The sequence below is a fragment of the Bos indicus x Bos taurus genome, chromosome 11 (genome assembly GCF_003369695.1).
Source record: "Bos indicus x Bos taurus breed Angus x Brahman F1 hybrid chromosome 11, Bos_hybrid_MaternalHap_v2.0, whole genome shotgun sequence".
Classification (NCBI taxonomy): Eukaryota; Metazoa; Chordata; class Mammalia; order Artiodactyla; family Bovidae; genus Bos; species Bos indicus x Bos taurus.
In genome coordinates, this window is record NC_040086.1 from 43383966 (window position 1) to 43404427 (window position 20462).

Here is a 20462-nt window from a genome sequence, read left to right on the forward strand (position 1 = left end):
GATTACTTCTCTATACACTGTGTTTAAGCTTCATAAACTGTTCCTAGTTCTCTGAGTATCAGAAACATCTTAGGAATTTTCAAAGACTATCTTGACATTGCATCAAACAGTTTAACTAATGATATCTGCATTAAAACAGCATCACAGTTGAAAGTAAATAATTAAGGTATGAGCACACATTTTAAAGAATAAAAAGGTGAAAACAGAAAACACAAGAATGGAAAACCCTTTAAAACTGTTTAGACTCTAGAGAGTCTAAAGTACAAAGGATTGTTGCCAAAGCCAATCCTAAAAACAGATTAAAACATTACTCATTATGTGTTTAAGAAAATTGATATTTTAGGTCCTTCATGGTTTTTGAAATACATTTCAATTTAAAGCACCTTACTCCAGTTTAAAAACTTCAACTACAGGTATTTTTTTCCTTCCAGATTAATGAACTATAGGAAAGGGTTAACAGACATTTTGGAAACCTTAGCCTCACCTTTAAGGCAAAAATACAGTACTTAAAATGCCAGATTTTCAATCCTGCAAGCTGAATGTGGCTAATAGCTTTTCTAATATAATTTAGGGTGAATGTTTTCACAGAGGGCCTTAGGCTTATGATTGATGGTCCTTTAGAGGAATCAGTAGTCATTAAGGTAAATTCAGTACCAATTTAATACTTAGAAACTGCATTTCCCTCTCCTCTGTTAGATAACTAATGATGAGGATATCAATTACAATCACTTTTTCTACACATACAACAGGATAACCTTTCTTAAGCAAAGATGAACCAAAATATCCAATACACTTTTTCCCTAAATTCCTTGAATCAATTCTTTAATGGCAATCCCTCCACAGCCTTTGACATTATTATTATAGAATGAACTAGGGATAGTAAGAGAAAAGAGTAGCATTCTGCATTTTTTTCCTGTTTTAGTATCCCTATATTGATCAGGATCTTTTGGAAGAGCTAACCTTGGTTTAAAATCATTCAATAAGAAATAACCACAATAAGCAAGGAGGATGGAAACTGGAAACATTTGAAAAATAGCATGCTCTGACTATGCTATTAATAAAAAATTTCTCAAACACAGGATCAAATTTTATTATGCCAGAATCACAAGCATTTGAGACTAATTTAACATAACCTAACAGAACCCCCAAACCTTTGATAAATATGTGGTTACTACCCTTTTAAAAATGCAGATGTGAAATACAACACACACAAAAATGCCAGATGAATTAATTTTCTATAAAATACCAAGTATGAGATTCTGATACAGAAATTTGTACTTCTCTCTGTGGTTTTCTTTCAGGAGTACACAGGACCCTCCAAGAGTCACATGGCCCTTTTCATACTGGTATAAAATTTTTAGTTTCAAAATCCAGAAAGCTCTGGGAAATTAAAGAGCTTTTTCCTTAACTCAGTTGGCAACCAAACTCTGACTTGAACATGTAAGGCTTTGTTGATCAAATTGGTGTGAATATTGGTATGCTTCACTGCAGAAATATTAATGCTTGATAATACAGTACTACCCCAGAGGAGAGAGGTATATCATATATGGTATTTATGCTGTATTAAATTGCCAAAGTCTAAAAAATTCTAAATTCCAAGACACATTTGCCACCAAGGGTTTCAGATAAAGGACTGTGAACCTATGTTTTCTGTGTCTTATCTATGTATAAACTTACTGTTGTTCTGCCTTAACTAGAACTTTACTATGTATCTTTTACAGCATAATTAGGTTTATAATTTTGCTTCTAAGACCAGCATAAAATGTGTTCCTTTAACATTAGCTGCCAAACTACATTATATAAATGCTAATGATTATAAAATATACATTTATGTTCATGATAAATCTACCAAAAAAATGAGACTACTAATATGCTGTGCAATAAACCAGTTAAACAAGGTTAATACCTAAATATATAAAATAAAAATTTTTCTTTGTGCCAATTTCTCTAGTAGCTAGTGAACTCACTCTTAAAAAAAGAGTAATAGTAAAAGTACTTTAAGAATCAAGTAGCTTAAATTTAAATGGTAGTAAAAATTCCCTATGTAAATTACTTACCCCATTTCCTGTTTTACCAGCAACCAAGCAGCATGCTGTAGGCAATTTAGTCACACCCAGAAAGAAGAGAAAAGGGAAAAATGTTCATTGAAATTTGGTTCCAATATCATTACTAAGGTGCTTAAGTAATTTGCTAATCAAACTCTCCCCTGTAGAAGAGGACCTACTGTTCAGAAATGTGGCAATGACCTCAATCTCATTTAAAATCAGAAATGAGGTAAGATGCCTCATTTGCAGTACTGGCTTGCTGTGGCCTAGGAATTCAACAGGGGTATCCCCCTCCTCCCCACAGATTTCTATTTCTCATTAATAAGTTACAAGTGTTTTTTAATATGGGTGGCTCACATTTTTCTCTTAAAATAACTTACTGTTTCATGGGGGAAAGCCCAAACTGAATGAGTATATTCTATGTCCCCAAAACATAGATTTGAAGGACTCAGTTTTTTGTTTTTGTTTTTTGAATAGGGCTAACATTTTTAACTCAAATTAATGATATCCACGTATAAGTGTTTAGGAATATTATGTACTAATGTCTATAACTCACTTTGAAATATAATAAAAACTAAGATGTGTGGGTGGATAAATGTATAGGTGTATTAAAAAAAGCAAATATAGAAAAATAAGTGTAGAATCTAAGTGGGTATATGAGTGTTCACTGTACAGTTCTTTCAATTTTAATATAGGTTTGAAATTTTTCACAATAAAATGCTAGGGGAAATGTTCTGGGAAGGATTAAAAAAACTGAAAAAGTTGCCTAAACGAAAACAATAACATTTACAATCACAATTGTTATGAGGATTTAGTGAAATTCATGTAAAATGCTTTGTATACTAAGTGTGTGACACCAAGATTTCTCAGTTTGCTATTAGACTTCCATAGTTTTCATCTTAAAGAAAGGTAATATATGGCCTGCCTCATATATACGGCATTTGGTGAACGTGACAGAAGCATAAATGTGTAAGTCAACAAAACACCACATGTAGTCTCTGCTTCTACATGCCGCAAAAATGGCCAGTCACACCCATTTTAAGACCTGGAGAGACAGCTTTTGTTGTTCGTATGTCCTTTTAAACTTCAAATGGCTGGTAGGGCACCAGAGACGTCTAAAGACTTAGGATCATTTAGAAACATTAGGTGCATCAATTTGATCAGATATTAGCTAAGCAGAATAAATTAATCACTAGTTAGATAAGAATTATAACTGTTCCCAGTGCCTAAATGTCTCATCAGTACCTTCCAATCTATTAGTTTGTTTACTTCGCTACCTCAAACTAATATCATTTATAGTGCTGCAAGACCCCTTCCCTCCTGCCTTCCACTTACTCAAGCCTTCTTTGAAAGTGTATGGTCATGGTGGAATACACAAATTAAGGAGTTGGAAGACCTGGCTTTAGGGTTTACCAGATGTCTGGCACTCAATTTCCTAGTGTGTAAAATAAGAGACTTAGACAAAGATGCCAACAAATTTGGAAAACTCAGCAGTGGCCACAGGACTGAAAAGGTAAGTTTTCACTGCAATTCCAAAGAAGGGCAATTCCAAAGAATGCTCAAATTACTGCACAATTGCACTCATTTCACATGCCAGCAAGGTCATGCTCAAAATCCTCCAAGCGAGGCTTTAACAATACATGAACTGAGAACTTACAGATGTACAAACTGGATTTAGAAGAGGTAGAGGAACCAGAGATCAAATCACCAACATCTGCTGGATCATAGAGCAAGAGAATTCCAGAAAAACATCTACTTCTGCCTCATTGACTACACTAAAGCCTTTGACTGTGTGGATCACAACAAACTATGGAAAATTCTTCAAGAGGTGGAAATACCAGACCACCTTACCTGCCTCCCACGAAACCTGTATGCAGGTCAAGAAGCAACAATTAGAACCGAACATGGAACAACAGACTGGTTCAAAGTTGGGAAAGGAGGGCATTAAGGCTGTATATGGTCACCCTGTTTATTTAACTTCTATGCAGGGCTGGATGAATCACAAGCTGGAATCAAGGAATCAAGATTGCCAGGAGAAATATTAACAACCTCAGATATGCAGATGACACCATCCTTATGGCAAAAAGCAAAGAGGAACTAAAGAGCTTTTTGATGAAGGTGAAAGAGGAGAGTGAAAAAGCTGGGTTAGAACTCAACATTCAAAAGACTAATCCAGTCCCATCACTTCATGGCATATAGATGGGGAAACAATGGCAACAGTGAGAGACTTTATTTTCTCGGGCTGCAAAATCACTGCAGACAGTGTCTGTAGCCATGAAATTAAAAGACACTTGCTCCTTGGAAGAAAAGCTATGACAAACCTAGACAGCATATTAAAAAGCAGAGACATTACTTTGCTGACAAATGTTCATCTAGTCAAAGCTATGGTTTTTCCAGTAGTCATGTACGGATGTGACAGCTGGACCATAAAGAAGACTGAGCACCAAAGATGAGTTTGAACCTGTGGTGTTGGAGAAGACTCTTGAGAGCCCCTTGAACTGCAAGCAGATAATACCAGTCAATCCTAAGGAAATAAATCCTGAATATTCATTGGAAGGACTGAAGCTAAAGCTCCAATACTTTGGCCACCCGATGTGAAGAACCGACTCATTGGAAAAGAACCTGATGCTGGAGAGATAGAAGGTGGGAGAAGGGGATGTCAGAGGATGAAATGGTTGGATGGCAGACTCAACAGACATGAGTTTGAGCAAGCTCCGGGACATGGTGAAGGATAGGGAAGCCTGGCGTGCTGCAGTCCATGGGGTTGCAAAGAGTTGGACATGACTAAGCAATTGAACAACAATAAGACTAAAGATGACTGTAATTTAAACTTTTCTGGATGGCTAAAGGTCACCATTAATGGACATTAGTGGATATACTGCTCTGTGACAGGGGCTATTAAGACTTCTAGGACTCTAAGATCATAGAAAAAATAAATAATGGTCTCCTAAAGTTGAAACCTTGGAGTCAATGTTACCCCACCTTTCTTCAGTCTCCATACTTTAAGAGATCAATAAATACTTGTTTCCTCATCTATAAAGGGATATTAATATTCCCCTTGCAGAGATATGATAAGGATTTAATGAAATTATATATGCAACGAACCAAGTAAGATTTCTGGCATGTACTTAATAAATGGTACCTATTATTGTCATTTTTAAATTAAAACCTTATCTGTAATTCACAAATAATAAAATTATTATCCCTTTAAAGATTTACGAGATTTGATCCCTTTCCTTCACATCTCAGACTACTCTGCTGTAGGCAGTCCTGGAATCTCCCTCATCAATGAAACCCTCCTGGGTACCTGCACTATAGAGAACTATCTGTCCTTTTTGTCAGAGGACTCAGACTCTTCTGTCCTTTTTTAGTGACCTTTTCATTTCCTCTTTTGACATCTGTTCTCTATGGTCCCTTCCAGGGTAGATCTGTAATCTACCCTGCCATCCTCTGATTATAAAGTAGTGTAGGGTGGAGGTTGCCAAGGGAAACCAGATTACCATGTGTAACATGTTAAATTAAATCAAATGTCTTTCGTACCTGAGATTTGTTAAAGGGTTTTCCCTTTCTAATCCCCTGCAGGCTCCCTGCTCAAGCATGCCAGCAGGGTTGGACTGAACTAATCACACAGCAGGGGCTGGAAGGCTGAATCCCAAAGTAGTCAGTGTTGCTCAATTATTCAATTTTACCACGTGCTAATAATGCCATGGACTTACTTCTGCTGAGGTAAAAGAAGTACATTTCTCTCCTTCAGGTCACCAAGATACTTCTAATAAATGTTCCATTCCTTAGTCAGTGGAAAAAATTCTTTCTCTGGAGTAAGAAATTGAATTCTTCCTCCCCAATAGAACCACTTAAAGTTATCAAGTTTAATCAAATTTGATATCAAAGGTAGCATGTCACCTCCTGAAAACTCAGGACCCACAGAATTTAATCCTGGACTCAGCTTTGCTAAATGGGGTAGTTGAATAACGTGCTTACTAAAGTGCTTGTGTACTTTGGCAACACAGAGACACACAGACAGACACACACATACACAAGCATATACCCATATACATATCACGGAAACTCTATGCCTGGGAATGGCTTTTAATCTTAGAGTTCTGAGCTGGGGGCTCATTTACCAGCAAACAATGAAAGTGGGTTATAGTAAGGCCAGGAATTGAGGCTGTTCAAGCAGAGGAGGCAGGAAGGAAGGAAGGAAAGATGGGGGGAAGCATTAAAAATGGCACTTGTCACATACAGATTAATGGAGAGCCCAGAATAAAAGCCCACACACCTACAGTCAATTCATCTTCAACAAAGGAGGCAAGAATATAAACTGGGAAAAAGCCTCTTCAACAAGTGTTGCTGGGAAAGTTGGACTGCTGCATGTAAATCAATGAAGTTAGAACACATCCTCACATCATGCATAAAAATAAACTCAAAATGGCTTAAAGACTTCAACATAAGACATCACAATATAAAATTCCAAGAAGAAAGAATAGGCAAAACGTGCTCTGACATAAATTATTCAATGTTTTCTTAGGTCAGTCTCCCAAAGCAATAGAAATAAAAACAAAAATAAACAAATGGAACCCAATCAAACCTATAAGCTTTCACACAGAAAAGGAAACCATAAACAAAATGAAAAGACCGGTAGAAAATATTTGCAAATAATGCAACCAATGAGAGCTTAATCTCCAAAATATACAAACACCTCATACAACTCAACAACAACAAAAAACCCAAACAACTCAATTAAAAAATGGGCAATAGGCCTTAACAGACATTTCTCCAAAGAAAACATACAGATGGCCAGTAGGCACATGAAAAGATGTTCAACACCACTAATTATAAGAGAAATGCAAGTCAAAACTACAATGAGTTACCACCTCACACTGGTTAGAGTGACCATCATTAAAAAGGAAACTCATTTTTTGAGACAAACTCAAACTTGTTTGTCTACAAGTAACAAACACTGGGAGAGGATGTGGAGAAAAAGGAACTCTCCTACACTGTTGATGGAAATGTAAATTAAGTATAGTCACTATGGAGAATAGAATAGAGGTTCCTCAGAAAACTAAAAATAGAATTCCCATGTGATCCAGCAATCCCACTTTGGGGCATATATCTGGACAAAACTATCATTCAAAAGGGTACATGCATCCCTATGTTCATAGCATCACTATTCACAACAGCCAACTCTTTGGGGTTGGCAAAGTGTTGGACATGACTGAGCAACTTTCTTTACCAAATGAGCTATCAGGGAAGCCCCAAAATGGTAATGTAACAATAATAATGATTAATAAGATTAATAAAAATAGAAACACAGAGTGGTAGAGGCTGTGACAGGGAAATATTTTGAGGGGACATTTAAGGCATCCTCAGTTCAGTCTTGTTATTAAAACTATCAAGAAGTAACATCTAATCTGAATTCTGAAGAATCAGTTATTGAGAATTACCTGGGTGAAGAGTGGAGAAAATACAATCCAAACAGGGAAAAACTGTTGTGCAAAGGCCACAGAGCATCAGGAAGCTCCTGGGAACTATAGGTTATTGGTCCCTAAAGAGCTGAGGATGTGTGGCTGCAAAGTACAAAGGAGGAAACAGGATTAAAATGATAGAACTAGTGAACCCATGGTAAGGGGTTTAGATTTTACACTTAAGGCAAAATGGAGCCACAGAAGGATTTTAAGCAAGGGAGTAGCATGATCATATTTGTCTTCAGGAATTCTCACTCAGGTTGCAGTGTGAGTTAGAGGAAGAAGATGGTAACTAAGGGAAATGAAGACATTTGGTAAACTAAAGCAGAATTCAAGTGAGAAATCATATATATGGCAGTGGTAGTAGGCGTGGAGAGGAGGAGGCAGCTTTAAGAGAAAATGAAGACACAGACCGGCAGGACTTGGTGATCAACACCGATGTTGGGGTTTCTAAATTACCACCAATGCCCTTAAAACTCTAAGGTCTTTTGAATCCTACACATCTCTTGGGCTCATTTATGAGAGCAAGGATAATGCAAATATAGACTTGTACCTACAGGGAAATGACAATAGCAGTGTGGGCAGCTAGAGGCATGACCCTCTGCTCTTCTCCACCCAGCACACACACACATACCTCTCTCTCTCCCCCACTTACCTACTTCCAAGTCTCCTCACCACCATCACCTCCCTGCCACTCTTTTGTTCCCCAGAATCTCTGATGTCAGACTTGTGATGTAATGACTAACACAGAGTCTGACTGTCTCTTTTGATAAATAAAAGATCTGTCTTTAGCCATGTTTGAAAACCCACCCCAATCCTCTACATTATCTTTCTCTACAGGGTTGAGAAAAAAGAAAATGAAGCCAGACATATGACCTTCTCAATCCAAATTTTCCTACTACTGTTGGCAATTAAAAAAAAAAAAAGTTAGATAACATTAAAAACGTTGAACATTCTATTTGTGACAAAGCAAGAGGAAAAAAGCAAGGACAAATCAGCAAAGACAGAATGAATCTGAAGAGTCAAATTAGATACAGCTCCGTGCTCTGTGCTGTGCTTAGTCTCTCAGTCGTATCTGACTCTTTGCAACCCCATGGATTGTAGCCCTCCAGGCTCCTCTTCCATGGGGATTCTCCAGGCAAGAATGCTAGAGAGGGTTGCCATGCCCTCCTCCAGGGGATCTTCCCAACCCAGGGACTGAATCCAGGTCTCCTGCATTGCAGGCAGATTCTTTACCATCTGAGCCACCGGGGTACAGCTCTACTGATACAGTTTCCAAGAGCATTACTACTTCTGTTTTGTGAGTTTTAAGGAGAATCTGAGGGGAACTGGGGAAGAAAAAGGAGAATTTCCATTGCATTTTCCAATACTCTAGATAATTTTTGCCTACCTCTGAAGGATTTGATCGGAAATAATTACAAGAAAAAATTCTATAGGGGTGGGAAGGTGGAATAGAAGTAGAGGAGGAGAGAAGGAACCGGAAAACAGAGCAGCTGCAATGAATGAAGGCTCTGGGACAGATATAAATAAAAACAGGGTTCAGTCTTGTCCTTTGGTGTCATATGCTAATGACGAGATAACCTGGCAACTGAATTTCAGGTAATTCTAGAGTTAAAGACATCAGTCAAATGGAGATAACAACAAATATCTGTTAGTAATTGGCTGAGGCTGAGGGTGTAAAGGTGTTTCCTCTTAGAATTTGATTTTAGAGAATTAGCATCCACTGCCACCCAGTTAGCATATGACACTGAAGGACACGGCTGAACCTTATTTGTCTTTATTTTTATCTGTTCCCCAAGCCTTCATTCATTGCAGCTGCTCTGTCTTTTCAGTTCCTTCTCTCCACCTCTACTTACGCTGGTTAATGTGAAGTGAACCTGCGGATTCAAGAGGCTTCATCAACTAGCTCAATTTCAATAGCCATAAATAACAATTTTACTTCAAAACAACTACCAAGAAAAACAGCTTTTTAAAAGTAAGTTTTAAGTTTTGGAATATTAAGGAGATAAACTAACTTGCTGATAACCTATTAATTGTTGAAAAAGGTCTTCAATAAATAACTCAAGAACTCTATAAAGAGAATTATTTTAAAATTATTCCAGGGTCTTCCCTGGTGGTCTAGTGGTTGGGACTCTGGGCTTTCACTTCGAAGGGCCTAGGTTCAATCCCTGGTCAGAGAACTAAGATCCTACAAGTCAAGCAGTACATCTAGAAAAAAATTTTTTTTTAATTAGGAAAATTATAAGACTGGAATCATTCCATATGTTGAACTTGATTTGCACTAAATGTATTAATATTCTTAGGGATAAAGATTTCTTTATTGCATTTTTAAAATTAACTTTTAGATATTACTTTTTAAATGAAAAGAATATTATCAAAATAATCAGACTTCTGGCTTCAACATAGTGGAAAAAGGCCCTTTCTGCTCACTTCTCTGGAAAATCACTGTAAAATAAGAGAATGAGAAACAGAAAAAGACACTCCATCTACAATGAGACAAGAAGATTCATCACCACAACTCTCAATGTACAAAAGAAAAGGAATGCAGGAGTGGAAGGCAGCAGAGCCCAGGAAGCTGATCCCTCAGACTTGGCAAAGAGAGATACTAGCTCCTCCAAGCCAAGCAAAGCTGAGGACTGGAAACCTAAGACAATAGAGGGTGAAACATGGGCTAAAAAGAAGGGGAATCATTGAAGGCCTATATAAAGAACAAATGGACCCCCATGTCCCTCCCTGACACCAAGCAATAGGAGACTTATACTCTGGGAAACCAAACTAGAGGTGTCTACACTAAGGAGCCCCTGGCAAGAGAACAGCTGGAGGGAAGCCCTGCAAGGAAAACAGGAGGGGTCCATAAGAGCTTACAGTCTGAACAGAGACAACGGAAGACCCCTTTCCTACCCTGCTCTGGCACTCAGGCTGCTGAGCTTATACCTTTCTTGACAGGAGACTAGAGGATTCTTCTCTGGACAAACTGGATGGTTTTTGAGGGAAATTTTTCAGATAATGTGATATGGTCCTTTCATATAAAAAGTCAATTTACTACCTGTTCTCTTCTAATAAAACTCAGTCAACAGGCACCACCATCCCACACATAACTTTCAATTACCTTTTAATGTTCTGTACTTAAATGAATGCACAGAGACCATAAGTCATTTGAAGAAAATCTCTAACATGAAAGGAAGAAACCAAAACACAAACACAAGTGGAAAGAATAGTGCACAAATTTCCATGTGTCCTTCAAGCCAGCCTCAAGTTATCAACATTTTGCTGAACATATTTTAGCTATCTCTATTACCTTTTTCATTTAAGAGGGAGGTGGGCTGGAGTTACCATAAGAAAATCTCAAATAATTTCACCTGTGAACAATTCCCAATGGAAACATTTTTAAAAGCAATATTCTTTGTTATTTAAACTTACATTGAAACATTTCTGATGTCAATTTAAACATATTTCATGGGAAATAGATGGGGAAACAGTGGAAACTGTCAGACTTTATTTTGGGGGGCTCCAAAATCACTGCAGATGGTGATTGCAGCCATGAAATTAAAAGACGCTTACTCCTTGGAAGGAAAGTTATGACCAACCTAGCTGCTAAGCTGCTAAGTCACTTCAGTCGTGTCTGACTCTGTGTGACTCCACAGACGGCAGCCCACCAGGCTCCCCCGTCCCTGGGATTCTCCAGGCAAGAACACTGGAGTGGGTTGCCATTTCCTTCTCCAATCCATGAAAGTGAAAAGTGAAAGGGAAGTTGCTCAGGCATGTCCAACTCTTCCCGACCCCATGGACTGCAGCCCACGAGGCTCCTCCATCCATGCGATTTTCCAGGCAAGAGTACTGGAGTGGGTTGCCATCGCCTTCTCCTGACCAACCTAGATAGCATATTAAAAAGCAGAGACATTGCTTTGCCAACAAAGGTCCGTCTAGTCAAAGCTATGGTTTTTCCTGTGGTCATGTATGGATGTGAGAGTTGGACTGTGAAGAAAGCTGAGCGCCAAAGAATTGATGCTTTTGAACTGTGGTGTTGGAGAAGACTCTTGAGAGACCCTTGGACTGCAAGGAGGTCCAACCAGTCCATCCTAAAGGAGATCAGTCCTGGGTGTTCATTGGAAGGACTGATGCTAAAGCTGAAACTCCAATACTTTGGCCACCTCATGCAAAGAGTTGACTCATTGGAAAAGACCCTGATGCTGGGAGGGGTTCGGGGCAGGAGGAGAAGGAGACGACAGAGGATGAGATGGCTGGATGGCATCACCGACTCGATGGACATAAGTTTGAGTGAACTCCGGGAGTTGGTGATGGACAGGGAGGCCTGGCGTGCTGCGATTCATGGGGTCACAAAGAGTTGGACATGACTGAGTGAATGAACTGAACTGAACTGAAGGGAGCACATGGTTTCTCAAACTTCTTTTGGGGCTGGAGAAGGGTACATAAGTAAAAAAGTTTGAAAAGCATTTACTGAACCTTAGCATAGACAAAAATCATTAGAAATGAAAAAGGGACACATAGAATCACATACACGGAGAAAGGTTTTATTTTTTTTTTTCATCTTCTGTTTTTCCTCTTAGATAACATGTAAACGTACAGAATATACTGGCTTTATTTTATTTTATTTTTTCATTTTAACAGTTTTTAATGAAAGCTGTAGACAAGATGACTTTATTCTTGCATCTTCTCAATTGTTTCTTCCTTATATTTGCCCTTTTCCTTTCCTACTTGGCGAGATTTGGCTTTACGTTCGAGGATCTTTTTGCGGTCTTTGTCCAGTTTTAGTCTGGTGATAACCACCTTGCTGGGGTGAATGCCCACATGGACAGTTGTGCCATTAGCCTTCTCCTGCTGCACTCATTCAATGTAGATGACATATTTCTTCCTGTAAACCTGGACTACTTTGCCAATTTGCTGCCTTTTGTAGTGCCCTCGTACAACCTGAATTTCATCATCCTTTCAGATGGGCATGGATCGAACATTGTACTTCTGTCTTAGCTCTTTAAAAAGAGGAGAAGACATAATTTTCCTGCGAATGTGGGAAGGCGCATTGAAATGCCTTTTTCGATTCTTGCTTTGCTCAGAAGTCACAAAGGGATTGAACTTCATTTTGGCTGCTAGCGCTTCAGCGATGGCCACAGAAGGGAAGAGCAATATACTGGTTTTAAAAAATATTTATTTATTTGGCTGCTTTGGGTCTTAGTTGCCCTGTGGCATGTCGGAGCTTAGTTCCAGAACCAGGAATCAAACTTGTGTCCCCTGAATTGGAAGGTAGATTCTTAACCACTGGACCACCAGGGAAGTCCCTGGAATACACTGTTATTTATTGTGGAACATAATTTTCTCTCTCACTTTCTCTGTGTATATTATCTCAACCTCAAAGGTTTTTTGCTTTTTCAGCAAAGAAAAGAAGTATGAGGACCCCTGGGGAGTGGAGGAGAAAGAAAGACCTCCTTCCTCCCTTTCCCCATTTCTTCCTCTTACTCTGATCACTGAATAGACATGAATTCCCGTGGCTTCTGCTGGGAACCTGGGTAAGACATGCTGGATACAGTCCAGAGTGGCCATAGTCAATGACAAATGTCTTGTGTCCAAGTGTGGTAGGCATATATTAGTAGACAAAATAGATACAAATTCCTGACCTTGTAAAATTTATAGTCAAGAAACAGATAACAAGCAAAATAAATAAATGAATCACATGCTATTTCATGTGATAAATGCAATGAGAAATGATCCATTTATTGGTTCAGTTCAGTTCAGCCACTCAGTCAGGTCCGATTTTTTGCAACCCATAGACTGTGTCACGCCAGGTCTCCTTGTCCATCACCAACTCTCAGAGCTTGCTCAAACTTATGTCTATCGAGTTGGTGATGCCATCCAATCCTCTCATCCTCTGTCATCCCCTTTTCCTCCTGCCTTCAATCTTTCCCAGCATCTGGGTCTTTTCCAATTAGTCAGTTCTTTGCATCAGCTGGCCAAAGTATTGGAGCTTCAGCATCAGTCCTTCTAATGAATATTCAGGACTGATTTCCTTTAGGATTGACTGGTTTCCTTTAGGATTGACTGGTTTGATCTCCTTGTAGTCCAAGGGACTCTCAAGAGTCTTCTCCAACACCACAGTTCAAAAGCATCAATTCTTTGGTGCTCAGCTTTCTTTATGGTCCAACTCTCACATCCACACATGACTACTGGAGAAACCATAGCTTTGACTAGATGGACTTTTGTCAGCAAAATAATGTCTCTGCTTTTTAATATGCCGTCTAGGTTGGTCATAGCTTTTCTTCCAAGGAGCAAGTATCTTTTCATTTCATGGGTCCAGTCACCATCTGCAGTGATTTTGGAGCCGAAGAAAATAAAGCCTGTCAGTTTCCATTGTTTCCCCATCTATTTGCCATGAAGTGATGGGACTGGATTCCATGATCTTAGTTTTTTGAATGTTGAGTTCTAAGCCAGCTTTTCTACTCTTTTACTTTCATCAAGAGGCTCTATAATTCCTCTTCACTTTCTGCCTTAAGGGTGGTATCATCTGCATATCTGAGGTTGAAATTTATCAGTTACTGTGAAGAAAACTAAAACAGGAAAGAGGAATGGAAGAAGAGCAATTTGCAAGTTTATAAAGGGTAGTAGGGAAGGCCTCACTGAGAAGCAAAAACAAAAAAAAAAATTGAAGAAGGTGAGGGAATAAGCCATACATATATCTGAGGGAGAAGTATTTCAGGCAGAGAGAACAGCAATGCAAAGACCTGGAGGCAGAAGTGCACCTGTTGTGTTCAATGTGGCTAGACCAGTCCGGGAAGAGAGCAAGTATCTAGTGATGAAGTCAAAGAACTAAGGTGCAGTGGTAGGGCAGGGCCAGTGTAGGCCCTTGCAGGCAATTAGAGGACTCTTGTTTCGCTCTGAGCCAGATGGGGAGCAATGGAGGGTAAACTAAGGAAGGACATGAACTGATTTACTTTTTAAAGTGGTAAGGGACAAGCATGGAAGCAGGGACAGTTTTTAGGAGGCCACTATAAAAATCCAAGCAACTGCTTAACCTGCCTCTGGATAAGGGAAATTATCTTGACAGGTACAGCAAGGAGAAAGACTAGGGTTGTTTCTAGGATCTCAATGCCTTCAAATTAACCAGTTTGTTAATGGGTCAACAGTCCATGGCCCATTTGCTGGAAGTGTAAGTTGGGGCTTTACCAGTTAAAACTCTGTCCTAGGTCTTGGCCTGTAATCCTCTGCTTCACACTGTGCTGGATTATTCTCTTCCAAGAAGGAGCTCCCCGTGCATAGTGGGCAGGCAGGAGGTACCAGACCCAGGCATCTCACCTGTGCCCTGCAGTACGTCTCCACAGGCACTAGCCTTCAGAGCCAGAGACTTCTGGTCATCATGGATAAGAAGATGAAATAGTCCAGCTTGGTGGAAGTGGGGGAGAGGGTACACTCAAGACAGTTGACATGCATAGACTGCAGACCCCAGAAAACTACTGACCATGGGATTCATAGTGGCCAAGACACTGTACATAGCAGCCTCAATCTAGGGGCTTTTCTGAATCCCTACCTTGGACACAAGATGGGTTTCAAGAAGTCCAATGCAACCGTCAGAGGATGGGGCTGACCTATGATAGCAACTTCCCTGGGGGAGCCTCCCATTCTCCCTGCTATGGCCCGGAACTCTATGCCTTTCATCCAGGCCTAATCATAAGTTGGCCACTTCATGTACCTAAATCAATTCTGTAAACTTGGCCTGTGGACCGAATCAGCCACAAAGAAGACCCAAAATATCAAGGGGGCCAGTTCTTCCATCTACATTGGGGTTCTTTTCACAAGCACACATAAAGAAATACACAATGAATACATAAAAAACAAAGATGCATGCACATACATATGTGTACATACAGATGCAAACATATACAAACTCACACACACACATCTATACAGCAGAATATTCTATTCAAAGAAGATGTCAAGAAAGAGTTGATGAGTATGTGTATTTTCAAAAAAAAATTGTTAAATCTAGATCAGTGACTCTCAAATAGTTTGGTTTCAGAGCTTTTTACAGTTTAAAAATTCTTTGAGAACCCAATATAGCTTTTGTTTATGCTGGTTATATCTACGAATATTTATCATATTAGCAATTAAAACTACACATTTTTAAAATATTAATCCCACAAAGAGTCAGACACGACTGAGTGACTGAACTGAACTGACTGAATTCATCTAAAATTGATAAGAAAGTGATAAATCTACTACGTGCTAACATAAATAACACTTTAAAAATACTACATTGTTCAAACAAAATAATTCAGTGAGAATAGTGGCAATGCAGTACATGTTTGCAATTTCTTTAGTATACATCTTAAAAAAGACATCTGGATTTTCATATCTGCTTTTATGTTCAATATGCTACAATAGTACGTATCATGTAGCCTCTGGAAAACTCCACTGTATACTTTTGAGAGGATGAGAATGAAAATGGCAAATAATAATATATTACTATGAAAATACTTTTGACTTCATGAACCTCTTACAAGGACCCTGAGTAGTCCCTACACCACACTCTGAGAACTACTGATGTGACTGAAACGGAAAATTTTGAAGGAACATACAAATAATTAAAATCTGACTCAAGATGAATGAACAAAATCATATAGACCAATAACCTTTAACAGAATAAATTGAAAAAGTAATAAAGCTATCCCCTTAGTACTCCCTAAAATAGTTTGCTAAGTATAGTCTATCAGAACTTCAAGAAACAGAAACAAATTACTTCTTTTTTGCTTAAATTTTCCAAACACAAAAGAAAGCCTAATAATTAAACCCACAAGGATTACACAATCTAATATCCAAACCATAATCTAATATGTAATATATTTGCATAATTTAATACCCAAACCAAAGATAGCATTAAAATAGTAGATAAGAGGCTATTTTATTTATATACATATACACACAGACTTCCCAGGTGGCGCTAGGGGTAAAGAACCCACCTGCCAATGCAGGAGACTTGGGTTTGATCCCTAGGTTGGGAAGATTCCCTGGAGGAAGGATCCTACTCTAATATTCTTGCCTGGAGAATCCCATGGACTGAGGAGTCTGTTGGGCTATAGTCCATAGCATCACAAAGAGTCAGACACGACTGACGTGACTGAGCATGCAATTGTGCATATTATAAAAATCCTAAATAAAATATTAATAAGTCAAATTTTTACTTAAATAAAATCAGGCTAAAAAATGTTATTTAGGAAAACAACAAAAGTTCAACATAAGAAAACCAATTCATTTACTTGACTACAATAATAGTTAAAAAGAAAAATATAATGACTGTAAATACTCATTTTTCATTAAAACACTTACTAAACTTGAAATAGAAGCAAATTGCCTTAAATAGAGAAAGAATATGTATAAGAAAAGAGTTAACAATGCAATTACTACTAAAACTTCAGAAACATTCCTATTACTGAAGAGCAAGACAAGAGTCACTACTATATTACCATTACGTAACATGTTTTGGAGGTCCTAATCAAGTCTATGAGATATGTACACACACAAACATATATATCTCATATATATATGTATATAGTGAAAAAGAGTAGAAAAGTGATCATTATTTGCGAATAAAGTAACGGTATATTTAGATAATCAACCAAAAAAAAAAAAAAAAAACCACCAGAATTTTTAATCAGTCAGTTCAGTTCAGTTGCTCAGTCGTGTCCGACTCTTTGTGACCCCATGAATCGCAGCACGCCAGGCCTCCCTGTCCATCACCAACTCCCAGAGTTCACTCAGACTCACATCCATCAAGTCAGTGATGCCATCCAGCCATCTCATCCTCTGTTGTCCCCTTCTCCTCCTGCCCCCAATCTCTCCCAGCATCAGGGTCTTTTCCAATAAGTCAACTCTTTGCATGAGGTGGCCAAGTACTGGAGTTTCAGCTTTTAGCATCAGTCCTTCCAATGAACACCCAGGACTGATCTCCTTTAGGATGGACTGGTTGGATCTCCTTGCAGTTCAAGGGACTCTCAAGAGTCTTCTCCAACACCACAGTTCAAAAGCATCAATTCTTTGGCGCTCAGCTTTCTTCACAGTCCAACTCTCACATCCATACATGACCACAGGAAAAACCATAGCCTTGACTAGACGGACCTTTGTTGGCAAAGTAATGTCTGCTTTTCAGTAAGCTATCTAGGTTGGTCATAACTTTTCTTCCAAGGAGTGAGCGTCTTTTAATTTCATGGCTACAGTCACCATCTGCAGTGATTTTGGAGCCCCCAAAAATAAAGTCTGACACTGTTTCCCCATCTATTTCCCATGAAATGATGGGACCAGATGCCATGATCTTAGTTTTCTGAATGTTGAGTTTTAAGCCAAATTTTTCACTCTCCTCTTTCACTTTCAGGAGGACTTTAATAGAGACTAGAAAATTGGGCAATTACAAGATAAATATCAAGACATACAAACATAAACATATTGCTTTCCTAGTAACCAAAGAGAAAAATCTTATGAAAAAAAGAAACCCTACTCAGATTGCCTTTAAATAAAAAATGAAAACATGTTTAAAAAAAACAAAACACATAGGAATAACTTTATGAAATGTGAGATGAAAATGATAAAATAATTGTAAGCCCAAATGAAGAACTGAAACACTGTAGAGACATTTGCTTCTCGTTGAAAAGTTCCATAAAAACTAGAAACTTAAGTTTTCTGAATGACTATACACAAAGGTAAATAATAAATGACAGACTGGAAGAAAAACTGTATAAAGGATCAATAACCATATGTCCAAAGAGATCTCCCAAATCAGTTTTAAACAGCCAAATAACCAGATTAAAAAGGAACCCCAATGATTAACATACATGCAAAAGAAATGTGAAACCTCACTTGAAAAATCAAATAAGCGTAAATTAAAACAAGATAATTTTTGCATATAGTTTAGAATGTGAAAGAATATGATATACCCAGTTTGGGTGAGGGTACAAGGGTGGAAGACATTGTTGTAAACTGGTAACATCTTGTGGGAGGGCAACTTAGAAATACTTACCAAAATTTCAATTAATTCAGCGACAAGAGCTGCCCATTTTGAATGTAAACCTCATTTCCCATAAATATAATAGCTCATTTTAGAGGTGCTGTGATGACAGGATGAATGTTTTGTAAACTGTAAACTGTACACATGACACATGCACCCCCTCCCACCCCATATACCATGATCCTGTTTTTGTTAATGAATTTTATTATAATTTGGAAAATAGATTATCTGTCAAGGTATTAATACTGAAGGTTTTCTAAATGTGTTAAAGCAATGTATCAAAAACTTCAAACAAAATCTTTTCAAATACATGATAAACTCCTCTGATCTGGTAAGGTTTAGTGTGCCTACCACTTTTTCTCCCCAGGGACTTGCCTAAGTAGTATCAGAAGCAGGATAGGAAAGAGGTCAAAAAGTATCCTACAAGATGGGACTGACATACATACACTACTGTGCATAAAACATAATTAATGAGAACCTACTGTGCAGCACAGAGAACTCTACTCAGTGATCTGTGGTGACCTAAATGGGAAGGAAATCTAAAAGAACAGATAGATGTATACGTATAACTGATTCACTATGCTGTACAGCAGAAACTAACACAACATTGTAAAGCAACTATACTCCAATAAAAATTTTTTTAAGTATCCTAGAAAAAGCATGGGATTCTGAAATAGAACTAGGTTCAAGTTCTCTTTTTTTACTTAGCAGCAAGTCATTTGGGGCAATTATATGCTCTTTAGTTGCTTGTTTCCTCATCTGTAAAACAGTCAGAATGCTGTTTCTCATATAAATGAAAATTTAAATGAGATATTCTACCAAAATGTTAATTGTTGTTTTTATAATGCAGGTCTCCTAATTCAGTTTAGTAGTGCACATTAAACAAAAAAGGGGATTTCCTCAAGCCTTGCCCCTTCCAAACTTTCAGTTCTAGTTTTAGTCTAAAAGTTTAAGGAAGGTCATTTGTTGTGAATTTGAGTATAGAACAGCATCTGCACTGGGCCAGTTTCTAGCTCTGAATGCTGGTTAACAGGTATGCAAACCATGAAAGCAAATGACCAAGGCAGATCAAATCATACACCCAACAACAAAACGCAGTAAGTCCCCAGGGAAAGGAGAAAGGCAGGGGCTCTGGGACCTTAAATCCTGTCCAGTTTAAATCCTGTCAAAATCTTTATTAGGTGACCTTGTGTAGTATTTTGAAGGAGAGGGAGGGAGGCAGTGAGGGAGGGGAGGAGGGTAAGAGAGACGGAAAGGGGGAGAAAGATGGAGACGATGAGAGAAAAAAGAGGGAAAAGGAACCACAGATTCCTAAGAATAATTTGGGGAAGCCTATCTAATGGCAAGATCTAATGCTAAAGCTTTGGCATTTTGGCTGGGAAATTTCAAGTGCATTTCTAGAATATGGCAGAGTGATGAGCTATTCATCAGTTCAGTTCAGTTCAGTTGCTCACTCGTGTCCGACTCTTTGCGACCCCATGAATCGCAGCACACCAGGCCTCCCTGTCCATCACCAACTCCTGGAGTTCACCCAAACTCATGTGCCTAGAGTTGGTGATGCCATCCAGCCACCTCATCTTCTTTTGTCCCTTTCTCCTTCTGCCCCCAATCCCTCCCAGCATCAGGGTCTTTTCCAATGAGTAAACTCTTCGCATCAGGTGGTCAAAGTATTGGAGTTTCAGCTTTAGCATCAGTCCTTCCAAAGAACACGCAGGACTGATCTCCTTTAGAATAGACTGGCTGGATCTCCTTGCAGTCCAAGGGACTCTCAAGAGTCTTCTCCAACCACAGTTCAAAAGCATCAATTCTTCAGCGATATAAAAATAGAAGCTACAATAACTAAAAAATTAAAAAGGCCTAAGTTCATGAGCTGTCAAAAATGATTATTAAATATACTCATGAGTCTAATTGGTAATGAATTTTTTTCTACCCTTTACTTCCATCTACCAC

The 20462-nt window shown here is 38.5% G+C and overlaps 1 protein-coding gene and 1 pseudogene across 5 annotated transcripts in view; both read right to left on the reverse strand.

The window, feature by feature from the left end:
* The window catches only part of PUS10 (pseudouridine synthase 10), an 85412-nt gene that overhangs the window by 26468 nt on the left and 38482 nt on the right, over positions 1-20462 (reverse strand). For all 5 annotated transcript variants that reach the window (XM_027555377.1, XM_027555376.1, XM_027555379.1 and 2 more), the window contains exon 5: positions 2058-2092. In XM_027555377.1, coding sequence (XP_027411178.1) covers positions 2058-2092 — 35 coding nt within the window. The remainder of the gene's footprint in view (positions 1-2057; positions 2093-20462) is intronic.
* LOC113901235 lies at positions 12123-12622 on the reverse strand (annotated as a pseudogene).